General features: G+C 34.4%; 1 protein-coding gene across 2 annotated transcripts in view; it reads left to right on the top strand.

Annotated features, from left to right (window-relative positions):
• CARNMT1 (carnosine N-methyltransferase 1) overlaps window positions 1-14,887 on the top strand; it is a 49,476-nt gene that overhangs the window by 26,397 nt on the left and 8,192 nt on the right. For both annotated transcript variants that reach the window (XM_025051400.1, XM_006918446.3), the window contains exons 4-7: window positions 241-381; window positions 1,307-1,485; window positions 3,306-3,419; window positions 14,157-14,260. In XM_025051400.1, the coding sequence (XP_024907168.1) occupies window positions 241-381; window positions 1,307-1,485; window positions 3,306-3,419; window positions 14,157-14,260 (538 nt within the window). The remainder of the gene's footprint in view (window positions 1-240; window positions 382-1,306; window positions 1,486-3,305; window positions 3,420-14,156; window positions 14,261-14,887) is intronic.

Here is a 14,887-nt window from a genome sequence, read left to right as displayed (position 1 = left end):
CTTTGGGGATAAAACCCTCACCCAATATCTGAACATATGATAATTCCTTATACTTTTATTTTTCATTGATATTTAGAAGTACTTCTCAATTTTAAGTAGTCAGAGTCTCAACTGAGCTTATTATTAAATATCTAAGTTTTTAGTTGTTAATGTGGATTTCATTTTTTTTTTTGTTGTTTTTTGTTTTTGTTTGTTTTTTTCCTTTAAGGGGTTGGACATAATTGCCTTATTTCATTTCAGGGATCCATCTAAAGTAAATATTCTGGTACCTGGTGCTGGACTAGGAAGACTGGCCTGGGAAATAGCTATGCTAGGTTATGCTTGTCAAGGAAATGAATGGAGTTTTTTTATGCTCTTTTCTTCCAACTTTGTACTCAACAGGTATTTAATTTACTTTTTGCTAGAAATAGTAATTTCTCAGAATCAGATTGACTTACCTATTTTTGAACAATTCTGAATTTGAAGATAAGTACATAGTGTTTAATTATGATATATATCAAATATATCTTAAAATCAATTTGCTTATACAATCATCACTTTAATCAATTGCCTAGTTAACTGAATTTTGAATAGGATGGGTGACTTTAGAAAGTGATTTGGCATTCCATGAAACTGAAATGATTTCTGTGCAGAATTTTAGGTCTAAATAGGATCCAGTAAGGAGTATTTTCTCATTGTTCCTTAAACTTCTTCACTCTTTTGTTTCTTCAGTGAAGTAAAAGTGCAGTGCAGCAAACATAACTTTTTTACTGTGATCATATTCTTACAAAATGGCCAAGTAAGCTCACGTGACTGAGTTGGAAAGATCTCTCAGAACTTCTGTGGCCTCTTTTAGTAAATGGTGGACAAGAATTGTTATTTTTAAAGCTAGGAGAGATGTGTTAGAGAAAAAAATAAATAGCTGCCTATTTAAATATGTTGTCTTGGTGGCAGTATGAGTTAGGAGATGATGAGAAGATAAAAAAGATAGGTAGCAAGCAACACCCATGCCATTTTTGAAAAACTACTTGGACGGTTTTTAACTAGAGTTTGAAGTTTGGAAATATATTTTTAAAACTCTGAATGAACAACACATTTATATCTCTGAATTTACTTCAGTTTTTTTTTTTTCTGTCTTTTAATTCATGATTAGTTACTCATCTGCATGTGTATGTGCATTTTCAGATAATTGGGTGGGGTGTAGTGGTAACATTTAAAATATTAATTATATAAGTAAACCTTCAAACAGATTGTATTTTAGTGTTTAAAGTAGATTTTCTTGGTAAAATATTTAGTTAACACTGAATTTTATGCTCATATTTTGCAGATGTTCTGAAATTAATAAATATAAGCTTTATCCCTGGATCCATCAGTTTAGCAATAACCGGAGGTCAGCTGATCAGATTCGACCCATCTTTTTCCCTGATGTTGACCCCCACAGTCTTCCTCCTGGTTCTAACTTTTCTATGACAGCAGGAGATTTTCAGGAGATATACTCAGAATGCAGTAAGTCCAAAGCAAGCATTTTAAAGGTCTTGTCCTTTATTCTAAATTTAATAAGCTAATTTTATTCTAAGCCAAAGTTTTGTCATTCAATTTGATGGTACACTACGAGGTATACATTAGTGACAATTTAGAATATTTTAAAAGTCATATATAAGGCAGTGATAGGAAATATAAAGAAATAGAAGATCCCAAAATTAAGGAATTTAGACTCTACTGGGTCTTTTAATATAAGACAACGTGTAAATAAAGTTCAAATGATTTAACGAATGTAATAAAGTTGAAAGTAAGTTAGTGCGAGAAGGGAGTTATTTGTGGAGATGCTGTAACTTGAAGGATAAGGAGGAATGGCATTCCAGGCAGGTAGAGGTACAGAGATACAAATGAATAAGGTAATCGGGACTGGTAGAACAACCTGACTGGAAGGGAAAGACAGGTTGATCTGTGGATTTAATGAGACATATGACTAGAGAAGTAGGTTGGTTCCAGATTGTGGAGGACCTTTATAATCAAGCGATGAAGTTTAGACTTCAGCCTTGCAAACTAGTGAAGAAATTCGGCTCGGCATTGGAGAAAGGAAGATAGTAATGAGGTCAGCAAATCATTCATTTAACAAGTATTTGTTGAGCACCTGGTAAGTAGCAAGTTTGTTCTAGGCATTGGTAAGAGCAATAAGCAAAACAAATCCCTGTACACAGGGAACCTTACGTATTCTAGTAGGGAGAGAAAGGCAATAACAAATTAAAATTGTGAGGAAGAAAACTAGGGCAGGGTAAAGAGGGTAATAAGGATTGGGGGAAGGGCTGCTATTTTATATAGCTATCAGGGAAGGCCTTTCTAAGAACAGAACTTTAAAAATGCTGAGCATAGAACCTCAAAAAAGGGAACAGGCAAGCCATTCAGATATTTGGGGGAAAATGTTGTAGACAGAGGGATTGGCAAGGGAAGGAAGATTAGGGAGTTAGAAGGGCACTTGTTCTGCTCAAGGAAGAGCAAGAGAGTAGGTTGGGCTGTTGTTTGGCTGGGGTGTAGTTAGTGGTGGGTGCAGTGGTGGCAGATTGGGTAGGAGAGGATTTGGTGTAGGCAAGGACTTTGAATTGTACTCTGAGAGAGGTGGAAAGCCTTGGAGGGATTGGAGCAGGAAAGTAACAAGATAGTAAAGGTTTTGTTTATTTTTCTCTGAACTCTGACATTTGGGAAACCTGTACTATGAAAGTACTTTTATTGTACCAGCATATACAGAGACACCCACCTTCAATTCATTTAGTCTCTCCTTGTGCCAGCCCACAATCTCCAAGAGACAGTGTTCTCCGTTGGGTTCCTACCCACTTTTTCTTATTGCTGCCATCTCTCATTTTCACTAGCAAGTCTCCAAAGAACTGGTGGATGTTTAAGTATTTTGATGCCATTTGTTTTCAGTTGCGAACAAGTCTAGTCTTTCTGAAACCTTTCAGAATTGTTTGTTAACACTAGTTGAAATCACAATTTAAAATTCAAATGACTATTTCATTTTCACTGATTTTAAGTGAAGGCTAGAAGTTGAATCAATCATAAAACATCATTTGGTAAAGAAATATAGTGATGTAGGTTATCAAAATGATTTTTAAATTGATTATCAAATTATTAATAAAAACATTTACGCATTGCAAAGTATCTTATAAAGGATTATTTGGCTACCTTGATTATAGTAGTTGATTGGAAAAGTTTAGCTTCTATATTCCTGCAGTTAGATATTAATATTCTATAAGAGGTAACCGGCATATTTATGCAATTAAAAGTCAAAATAACATTACAAATGTAGTAATTTGATTTTCCTTGAATAGATACCTGGGACTGTATTGCTACCTGTTTCTTCATAGACACAGCCCACAATGTAATTGATTACATTGACACAATATGGAAAATACTCAAGCCAGGTGGAATTTGGATAAATCTAGGTAAGTTCCTCAGTATTTATTAGGATTTTACACATTAATCTGAATACTTATAGATATTCTACATTTGGTAACTTCACAGTACCAAATCTTCATGAAAATTATATTGTACAAATTTTAAAACCTCTGCAGTTTCCTTTGGACTACATCCTAATTAATGACAAAGTTCCTCCAATTCTAGCTAGTTCTTCCAAAAGCAGTGGAAGCCCCAAAAGTTATATATTCATACTAAGTTAGTCTCACAGCAGTCATAATTTCAAAGAGTACTAATTATTAATCTGATGATAATCATTACCTGATTTTCCCTAACCCCCACTTTATGACAACCTTGTTAAGAGGAAAGTGTTCTTTTTTTCTTTCAGTAATTTGAGAGAAAGCACTTATCTTTTCTATGGAAGCTCCTCCCAGTACGTATGATAACTTTTGTGACTCTCTTGAGTTTAAGAAAGAATAGAAATATTTCATATATGCAAAAAACTTCTTTACTATATCTTACTGCTAGGTGCTGGAAATCAAATGATGAATATGACATGGTCTCTCCCATCAAGACTCAGGGAAATTGCCAGTTTTATCCTCTTTCTTTAAAGGGAGAATAATGATAACATCAAGATAAAACATGCCTGTCTTTTTTAGTGAGATATATAATTCACGTTAAGAAAGATATGAGGGTTAATATACTATATAAAAGTCAGATATACATTGTTTGAGTATCTAGCCTTCAGGATTGGTTTTGTTTTGTTGGTAGGTTCAGTCACCTGCTCTTTATTTTAATGATTCTACTTTACCAGAGATTTTGCCACTAGGACTAAGCCTGTGGGTAGTAGACCTTTTCCAAACTTTCTTTAGAACTCCATAGGACAGATGAGAGAGCAGCTTAGCTGTAAAATGTAATCAAAATGGATACAATTATCTCAAACCTTGGGTCTTCTTTAACAGAAAAGTGTTTATTTCTTTTCCTAAGGAATGATTGAAAGATAGCATTACCTACTGGGTGTTTGCTCACTGTGGGTTAGGCCACTTATAAATACCTCGCGTAATCTCAAAATGATTCTATGTTGAAATGACATTATTGCTATTTTATTGTTTAAGAAACTGAGTCTTGATTAAGCAGAGAGGCCCTGGACCTTACATATGGCAGAGTCAGACTTACATCCCAGATCCAACCCCTTGAATGCCTAACTAGTCTATAGGCTTGCACTGAATCAGTTTATACTTAGCATTAATCTGACTGTATTTATGTGATTAAAATTTTTGATCCCAGTTACTCAGTTATGGTAAGGTTTTGTGTATTTCCAAAGCTATTTGACTTTAACTTTCCTTTTAAACATTTATTTTATTAGTTCATTAATATTTTACTGAGTTAGTAATAACCATAATTATAACTGCCTGGAAAAAATAAAATCAGCCCTTGGTAAGCATACTATTTGATAAGAGTAGACGTGCTAGGGCAAGGCCTGTGAACATCAGAGGTAATGGGGCATGTTGGTTAAGGGGGATCAGTTAGGAGAGCTTCCACTCTTCTTACCACAGAGTTTCTAAAACGATTTTGAGAATTGGAACAATGGAGAAATACAGTCCTTAACAAGAGTTATTTGGAAGGTTAATACTTTCCAATAAGTCCTTTCCATGTATAAGTTAAAGAATTTAAAATATAATAATTATCTCAGAGTCGATTTTTCCTTAAATATTGGCATCTATTTAGTATTAAATATAGATATCTATTTAGTATTCGTCACTTTTTATGCCATGTACTCATCCCTTATTTCATATTACTCCTGCCCAATCCCATGGCTTCTTTTACTCTTTCAATTCCTAGTCTGAATCTCTGGTCCAGTTATCTCTCTTATGCTTCAAACCACTATGTCCAAATTGGATGTAGCACAAATACTTCCAAATCCATGTTTCTCAAGAAAATGATCCCTATGCTTCCCCCATGCTTTGTCTGTTCCATCTCAAATTCTCACAATCAGAAGACCTTTAGGAGAGAGATTTACTTCACTCCTCTTCATACTTACCATCTGTACCAAGTCAGTCTGCAAGTTCTATCTCCTAAAGCTCCTTAATAGCTCTTGATTCTCTTTCTATCTCAGCGTTTCTCAATTGTGGCACTATCGACATTTGAGACTGGATCATTCTTCATTTGGGGATGGGGAGGGTTGTCCTGTACACTGTAGGATTGTTAGCAGCATCTCTGGCTTCTACCTACTAGATTCCAGTAGTACTTCCCCAGCCGTGACAACCAGAAATGTCAGTTGAGACTAACCTCATGCTAGTACCTTAGTCTAGGCCCTAATCATTGCTTCCTTGGATTACTGCAGTAGTTTCCTTAAGGGTATCCCTACCTTCAAGTTATCTCTAACCCTCCATGCCCTTTTCAGTTCTCCATATTACCAGCAGAGTGATCTTGCCAACATGCAAATCTGTTCCTGTCAGACTTCCTGCCTAAAAGCCTAGCTTTCTAGTAACCTAAACTCTTCAGGATATGTACAGTGTCCTTTGTGATCTTTCTCCTATCTTCTGTCTTTGCTTCATTTTTTTTTAATCCAGGTATAACTGGCACACAGTATTATTTACAACAGTTTCAGAGATTCAACATAATTCAGTATTTGTAATATATTGCAGAATGATCACCACAATAAGTTAACATCCATTACCATACATAATTATAATTTTTTTTCTTGTGATGAAGACTTTTGAAGATGTATTCTCGTAGCAACTTTCAAGTGTTCATTACAGTATTAACTATAGTTACCATGCTGTACATTACATTCCCATGACATAACTGGAAGTTTGTACCTTTTCACTCCCTTTACTCATTTTGCCCACCCCCACCTCTGGCAACCACCAATATGTTCTCTGTGTCTGTGAACTTTTTTGTTTGTTTGTTTTTGTTTTTTAGATTCTACATTTAAGTGAGATCATATAGTATTTGTCTTTCTTTGACTTATTTCATTTAGCACCATACTCACAAAGTCCATCCATGTTGTCACAAGTCACAATTTCATTCTCTCTTACGGTAGAATAATATTCTATTGTATTATAGTATATACCACAACTTTTCTTTTCCATTCATCTATCCATGAACATTTAGGTTGTTTCCATATCTTAGTTACTGTAAATGCTGCAGTGAACATCGGGGTGTATATATCTTTTCAAAGTAGTGGTTTTGTTTTCTTCAGTTAAATACCCAGAAGTGGGATTGCTGGGTCATACGGTAGTTTTATTTTTAATTTTTTTTGAGGAAACTTCATACTGTTTTCCATAGTGGCTGCACCAATTTACATACCATTAACAGTACATTAGGCTTCCCTTTTCTTCACATCCTCACCAACATTTGTTATTTCTTGTCTTTTTGATAATAACCATTCTAACAGGTATGGGGCGATTTCTCATTGTGGTTTTTCATTTGCATTATTACCCTGACGATTAGTGATATTAAGCATTTTTTCATGTATCAGCTTTGTTTTTATTTACCACTCTTTGCTGACCTCAAGTGCCAGTCCTTTGACCTAGAAAGCCCTTTCTCATTCCCCTATTTTCATTTGGTACTTTCTATGTGCTCTTTATCACTTAGCTCAGGTGATCCTTTTAGGTTGAGTTAAGTATTCTGCATTTCTCTTTTACATTCTCACAGAATCTCTTAGTAACATTTAACACATTGTAGTGGTGTCACCCATATATTTTTGTTTCCCCTACTATTTTCTAATCTTGATGAAGGCACTAATCTAATGCCTGCTGCCTTACCTTGTACAGAGCCTGACAACTAGTAGATACTTAGTGAGTTATGTGTATAAGTGAATGTATTGTTTTGAAATTTGAAAGAGAGAACAAAGAAATGTTAAGCTGCCACAGAGGATTGACTGGCTTTCAAGAGACATGATAAAGTGGCATTTATATTGCTAAATTAATAACATTCTCATGGTTTTGGCTTTAATCTTGTAGACCTGGAAAATTAATTTGATCTGTAAAGTGAGAGAGCATCAGCCCCTTGAGAATGATTTTACCCTAACCATGCTTACATAGACCAGAAAGTCAGTATATTCATATATACTGAGAAATGTAATTGCCATCCATTCTGGCATGCCAAATAAAAATTTACATTGGAAGTTAAGTGATAATGGAAATATTGCCCAGATTTTATGAAATCAGAGTTTGGAATATTATTAATGTATAAAATGCTTTAAGGGAAATTTGAGGTACTCTTTAACTTTCTCAGGTTACAGAAAACTAGTGAGCTTTTTAAGGGAACTAGTATGCATATGTCCTTTGGGAAAGGCTATGATTTGGTAAAATGCAGACTACCTGTGCATCTTGTTTTTCAGTTTTTCATGAGGGCCAATACCCATTAGATGCATTTATGCATATTCTATTTTAAAAAGTGCGATGTGGGGTAGTAGAGGGCAGGCAATTAGCAAAATGTATCTTACTTCATCTGGAAGAATAAACAGATTAAAGTACCAAAGGAGATCTTTATAAAGTATAATGAGAGATGGATTTTATCAGATTTTAAAGCATTATAAAGCTACAGAGTATTTTAAAATGTGAGAGATTTCCTATAGAAGGTGGATGATTAAATACATATATTATCTCCTCAATGAGCTAGTTGAAATATAAAAATGTATAAAACACATGGACAGAGAATAGTATAGATGCCCATTTCCAATCCATGCTCAGGCAGGAGACCAGTAGTTTAATTCACTGGGAAAAGTGAATGGGAAATGAGCAGAATTTATGAAAGTCTGGCCTAGTAGAGAGTGAGGGTGAAATATAGGACAAAAAAGAAGGGGATTAATTAAAAGTCTGCTTTAGAAAATGATCAGTCAGTGGCCACAAGCCCATCTCACTCCTATCCCTTCCACCTCCCTACCCTGCCTATAAAACTTTTTGCTGGGATTTGAGTGGCAGCTGTCTGTTTTGCATAGATGCAAACCATGTTTCTTATCTTTGAATGGGCATTTCAGTATAGTTACATCAGCTTTTTTCTAGTTAATAATAATTGTATGGTGTATCTTTTTCTATCTCTTAAACCCCTTCTGTATCTTTATGTTTTAGATGTCTCATATATAGCATAGGGTTAAATTTTGTTTTATCCAATCTAATGATCTGTGTCTCTTAACTGGAACTTTTAGAACCTTAAGGGTATAAATAGTTTAAATCAACTTGTTCCAAATTTGGTAAATAGGACCCTCTTCAAGCTGGTCTCTGTGTCCTTTTGAAATATTCCTGTCATTGTGTGAACACCTCTTTTCTGGCATAACCAGGTGTTCCATGCTTGTACTTTTTCTGCCCAGCCCTAGACTAGCCTTTTCCCCCAAGGATTCTTGGTTCTTTTAGTGGGGAATAGTTTGTAGAAATGAAAATCTGGATTCTTCCACTGCGATAGTATTGCTTCTAGGCCTTTTCAGAAGCCAGGAGGTAGGAAATATATGTATGTATCCGTCTATGTCTATAGAGATCATGTGTTCATACTGATACCTTTAGTTCCAAAACAATGCTAAGTATAGAGTACAAGGTTGGCAGATAGCTTTCAACACATAAAAAAGATCATTCCAGTGGCTTTAGCTTCTGTTTTCACTGTTGACAATTCATCTACTTTGACCGTTGCTTCTTTAGAGGTAATCAGTTTTGTTTTTTTAAGATTTTTTTTTCTTTATAGTTTTTCAGATTCGATGTTATATCTAGGTCAGAATTTTTCTTTTTCGAACCTGGGTACAGTTTGTTAGTCTAACTGAATCTGTTAATTAACTTCTTTCATCAATTTTGAAAAATTCTCAGCTTAAAACAGCCAGTGTGAGGCAAGGTTAGCATCAGAATAAGTAACAGTACTATTTCTTCACATACGTACTCTGCCTCATTCTTTTTCTCCTTCTTTTGGAAATGAAATTAAGTGTATTTTAGTCCTTCTTATTCTAGCTTCTGTATATCTTAACCACTTCTCTTAACCTGCTGTTTTTACTTTGCACTGCATTCTGGATAATTTATTCGGATCTGTCTTCCTATTCACAAATTCTCTCTTTGACTATGTCTAATATCTTTATAACCACTGAGTTTTTAATTTTGGTTATTGTATATTTTATTTCTATGTTTTGTATTTTACTCACTTTAAAATTTTCAATTTTCTGTATATATTTTCAAGAGTCTTTTATTTCTTTGAAAATGTTGAATATATTGTGACTGATAATTCTAATATCTCAAATTTTTCCAGGTTGTTTCTTCTTTCTCCTATTTTTGCTCGTTCTTGCTCATGGCTTCGTTTCCCTGGACTGTTGACCTTAACCATTTTGTTGCCCATTGCCCTTGAGAAATCACTTTTAGGATATCCTGAGGTCTAGATTGAAGGTGTTTTGTCCAAGGGAATTTGCATTTGCTTCTGCCAGAAGACTGGAACATTGTCAGATTAGAATAAAAGAATATTAAATTCTGAATTAAATTAAATTAAATATTAAACAAAAATCCGAGGCTTATGGGACCACCCATGGCTGCAAATCTACCCTAGGATTAAAGCACGATTTATAACCTTTCTTGAATAGTTCTCTTTTTATTTTTATTTTTTCTCCTTGATTAGTAAGCACTAGGCCAGCTTTTCCTGTAGCCCCCTTGCATTAAAGGATAGAAGTAAGTTTATCTGTTTCTGACTCTGACCTTAAAGATAGCCCTTCAGAGTTCAATTATAACGTTTGGCGATCTATCAGACCCCCTACCTTGGGCAGGCTGAAGACTTTGTCTTTTGTCCCCCTGGCCCAAAGAGTTTGTCAAGTTGCAGGCCAGTTTTATCTGGATAGTCAGATACCCTCAGGCCGAAATATAGATTTGCCTCTGGTTAATCCTCTGGATTCCTGGCAATTTCTTACTAACTTACCAGGTATTCTTTGTTTTTAAGATTTTAAAATACATTTTATATACCAATTGTAGTTGTTTTCAATAGGAGTATTGGTCTGAATAACTGCCTTTGCAGGAAGCAAAAGTTCCTTTATATATATTTGAACTTTTATTTATTTTTTTATAATGAGCTCTATTTTTTTAATTAAAAAAAATTGGAAAGGGGAAAAAAGCAAAAGGCTACCCAGAAGTGAAATAGACAACATAAATGTACAAATTATAAAAGAGTCAATATAAATGACATATATAGGAGAAAAATTGTTCATCTTCATTTCTGGTCAAGTAAATACAAATGAGATGCCATTTTTCACTCACTGTATTTGGGTAGGTTTTAAAATTTTTACTTAAAATTTATATAAGGTACTGTGAGATTGGGTATGCTTATATATACTACTAGTGGGACTGCAGTAAAAAAGCTTGCTGCAGGAAAAACAATTTATGGAAAGATCTTAGTTCATACTTTTGGTCAGGGTTTGGCAAACTACAGCCCACAGACCAAATGTGGCCTGCAGCCTATTTTTGTATGGCCTACCAGCTAAGAATTTTTTTTACATTTTAAAAGGATGAGGGAGAGACAGAGACAAAAATAAGAATATGTGATTAAGACCGTGGCCCACAAAGCCTGCAGTATTTGCCATCCAGCCCATTACATAATTGCATTCACTATTACATACCTTTGTTAGACTAATTATACTTGTAGAAGTCTGTCAGAAAAAAATAAGATGTGAATAAAGACTAAAGGCTAATTAATGAACAAACATGCTCAGCAAGAACTTAGACTGAACCTACATTTCTAACAGTAATGAAATGGATAGATAGTCATAGGATAGCCATACAGTAAAATCATTCTTCAGAAATAATTAATGAAATAGGGAACTGTTCCTAATGAAGTGTAAGATGCAAAACTATATATGTAATATCTCATACTGATGCGGTAGGAAAGACTACAAGGAGATACAATATATTTTCAAGTGGTTATCAGTGAGCGTTAAGATTATAGATGGGTTTGATTTTATTTTTATGCTTTTTTTCATATTATCTTAGCTTTCTATTATGAGCTTATTTATGGTCAAGGAAAAAAATTTTTTTGCTCCTTCTGTTAGGTCCACTAAAAGAATATGAAGAGACATGAGAGTTGAGAAAATAAAGAACTCCGTTAGGAGTGTGTCCATGTTTTATTCATCTTTATATATCCAGTGCCAGGAATTTGCTAAGTGCATGGTAAACATACATTTAAAGAATGGGTGACTAGGTAATAAATACAAAAATTGCTCAGCCTTAAAGAAATGCAGATGAAACTATGTATGGCCTATCATTTTATCCTTGATAGATTAGCAAATATTTTGTTCAATAAAAATGCTTATTGTCTTTTTTCAAGTCAGATTTTTTGGGAGGTATAATTGACATAATAGAATTCACCATTTTTTAAAAGTGTATAATTTAATGCATTGTAAAAATTAGGTCGTGTAACCATTACTCTGTCAAGACAGGGAACATTTCTACAATCTCCCCAAAAAACCCCCTGTGCCACTTTATAGTCAGTTCCTTCCTCTCACCCCCGATACATGGCAATCACTATTCTGCTTTCTGTTACTATAATTTTCCCTTTTACAGAATATCATATAAATAGAATTATACAGCACATTATTTTTTTGTGTCTGGCTTCCTTTACTTAACATAATGCTTTTAAAATTCATCCATTTTGTTTCATGTATGAGCAGCTTGTTTCTTTTTACTGCTGAGTAATATTCCACTGTATAGATGTACTACATTTTATTTATTCATTCACTGATTGATGGACAGTTGGGTTGTACCCAAATTATAATTTTGAGTAAGTTCTATAAACACTTGAGTGCTTTATGTGGCCACAAGTTTTCATTTCTCTTGGGTAAGTACCTAGTGGTAGAATTGCTGGGTCAGATCTGGTGCGTGTATTTAAAATTTTACAAGAAACTGCCAACCTGTTATCCAAAGTGTCTGCACCATCGCATTCCCACCACTTGCTAAGATGTTGAAGCAAGTGCTCAGCATTGCAATTGTGAGTGAAAACTGTTTTATCACTTGGAAAGCATTTTGGCAGTTTGAATCAAGTCAGTAAAAGTATTTATTCTCTTCAACTTGGAAATTCCACCTCAAGAAATGTCTTTGTAAAGAAAAATCTAAAATACTCACAAAAATATTAAAGTACAATTTGTAGTAGGAGACTATATGCATAACTGTACATTCACTGTTAAGCTGGGCGTTATGGTGGATTCAAAAGAAACTTAAGACATGGTCTTTCATTCATGTAGCTTGTAATTTAAAAAACAGTGCTAATTACATGAAAAATAATCACTGAGGAGTGCAACATTGTGTTAAATTGAGTTGTAAAGTATGCTATATCAAGGGAATAAGCAGTAGGGCCAGGAACTTGGATAAATTATTTAAAACTTGATTTTAGCAAGGTTTTGGAGCATGGCTAAAGCTTGAATTGGAGAATTGGAGCTTTCTAGGTGGAACACAACATGGGTAGAAATAAAATATGGCCTGAGTATGTAATAATTATGAGAATATTTTCATGTAGAAATAATAAAACAATATTGGAGGCTTTTAAAATAACAGCAAAAGCAGCATACACTTTAGAGCTGGAAAGACTGCTATGAGGCTCTACGTTCTTATAAAAATGCTTCAAAGTCTTCAGGATGGTCTGACACAGCAGGTGCTCAGTAAATGGTAGCTACTGTCATTTTTACTAGTACTAATAAAACAGGAAGTTAAGCTTGATGGGGTAGTTAGATAGGAAAACATTTTGAAAAGAGCACTAATATATAAAATATATTTATAATCATTTATTTTCTAGTGGTTTATGTAGAATAAAAAAGAGAGAAGAAGAATAAAAAATTTTAACCCTAAGTAATTATATTCCACAGACTCATGAGCCTTTTGGGAGCTGAAAGCTTATCCTATTTGTTACATTTATCTTCTGTGATTAGCACATTGTATGAGGAGTGGAGATGGGGTGGAGGTGGTGGGTTGGTCACGGATTTATTAACCTGATGAAAGGTAAAGAGAAGATTGTCTAGGTTAGTCCTGAAGTGTAACTGTGGAAGGATAATGTTGCCTGGGTGAGGCCGATGGATTGGAAAATATGTGAGAGGTTAAAGGATTGGCAAATCTGGTTTCAGGCAGATGATAGTTTCTTGGATTTATGGAATGAGAGAATAGAAAAGAGGAAATGTTATTTTAAAAAAGTTGTAATAGCTATCATTTAGTGCCTTCTATATGCCAAGGGTATTGCAAATTATCTTACATTAGAGTCATGTTACAGGTGATGCAGAATTAGTGACTTGCCAATAGAAACACAATTAATAGGTGTTAGAGCTAGGATATGAGCTGTGTATTTAAAAACAGCTTACTGTCATAGCTTCCTTCCAGGGGAAGGAAGTAGGGGAGCAGGAGTTATAAGCAAGACTGTTTAAGTGCTTTATAAGTTTTCACGTTCGTAGCCATAGTTTTGCATTTACTTCGGGAATTATAATTACAGTGTACCTTTGGAATTTGGGCATTTAGCATTCTCTGCTTCAGCTGATCTTCAGTAACTTAAGAGTTACAGGTGTAACACCCGTGATATAGAGAATCAGTACAAGACTGGTGTACCAGAGGCACTCACTCCTGTGAAAGTAGGCCCAGCACTGGAATGTCAATTACTGGCCAGAGTTTCAGGGGTGGATATAGTCCTTGGCAAATGTAAATGTTCTTTATTTCTCCTTTTTATATTCGTTCATCCACTACCTAACTTAATTACTCAATTTAGAGTTCAGTGTAACAGAGCTACAAGTGCATGTTTATATTCAAGTAATTCATAGTATCTTTAAACCATAGGTCCTCTGCTGTATCACTTTGAAAATTTGGCAAATGAACTTTCCATAGAATTGAGCTATGAAGATCTAAAAAACGTTGTTCTGCAGTATGGATTCCAGCTAGAGGTAAGGATGGAATGAAGTATTGCTGAAGCTTAACTTATAAAGCACTTAAACAGGAATGGTGATATTATGGCATTTACTGGCTTTACCTCTTAACCTCTCTGTTTTCTCATCAATGAAGTGAAAAAAATAATACTTAGTTTTTAGAATTATAAGTATTTAGGATAATGTGTATGTAAATGAAAAACTATATCTCTGGCATCATCATGTTTCAATAAATGTTAGCTGACCATCATCATAGTACTGGCCTTTCGTAGACTGATAGATACCAAGTAAATTAGGCGCTGGGGAAGTAGATGGGAGTGGGAAGGTAGGTGTAAGAGGGATGTGGTTCACTATATGTGCTTTTGCACTATTCAATCTTTTTTTATTGTGTGCATTATTAGAAGGTTTTATGATACTTTGACTATTGTGTTTTAGTTGTGTGCTTATTTAGAAACATTCCATTGATTTAAAAATTAAACTAAATATCCTTAGTTCTTAAAGATAAAGAGAAGTAGTATATTATAGTAGCTTAGAGTTCAAGCTCTGGATTTAGACTGCCTGAGTGTGATCCCCAGTTCCACCACTTATTAGTGGTGTGACCTTGAGCAACCTGTTTTTGTAAAGTGGAATTACTAATAGTATCAA

This window comes from Pteropus alecto, unplaced genomic scaffold (genome assembly GCF_000325575.1).
Source record: "Pteropus alecto unplaced genomic scaffold, ASM32557v1 scaffold95, whole genome shotgun sequence".
NCBI lineage: Eukaryota > Metazoa > Chordata > Mammalia > Chiroptera > Pteropodidae > Pteropus > Pteropus alecto.
The sequence above is the reverse complement of the archived record's forward strand: the minus strand, read 5'-3'. Positions and strand labels throughout refer to the sequence as shown.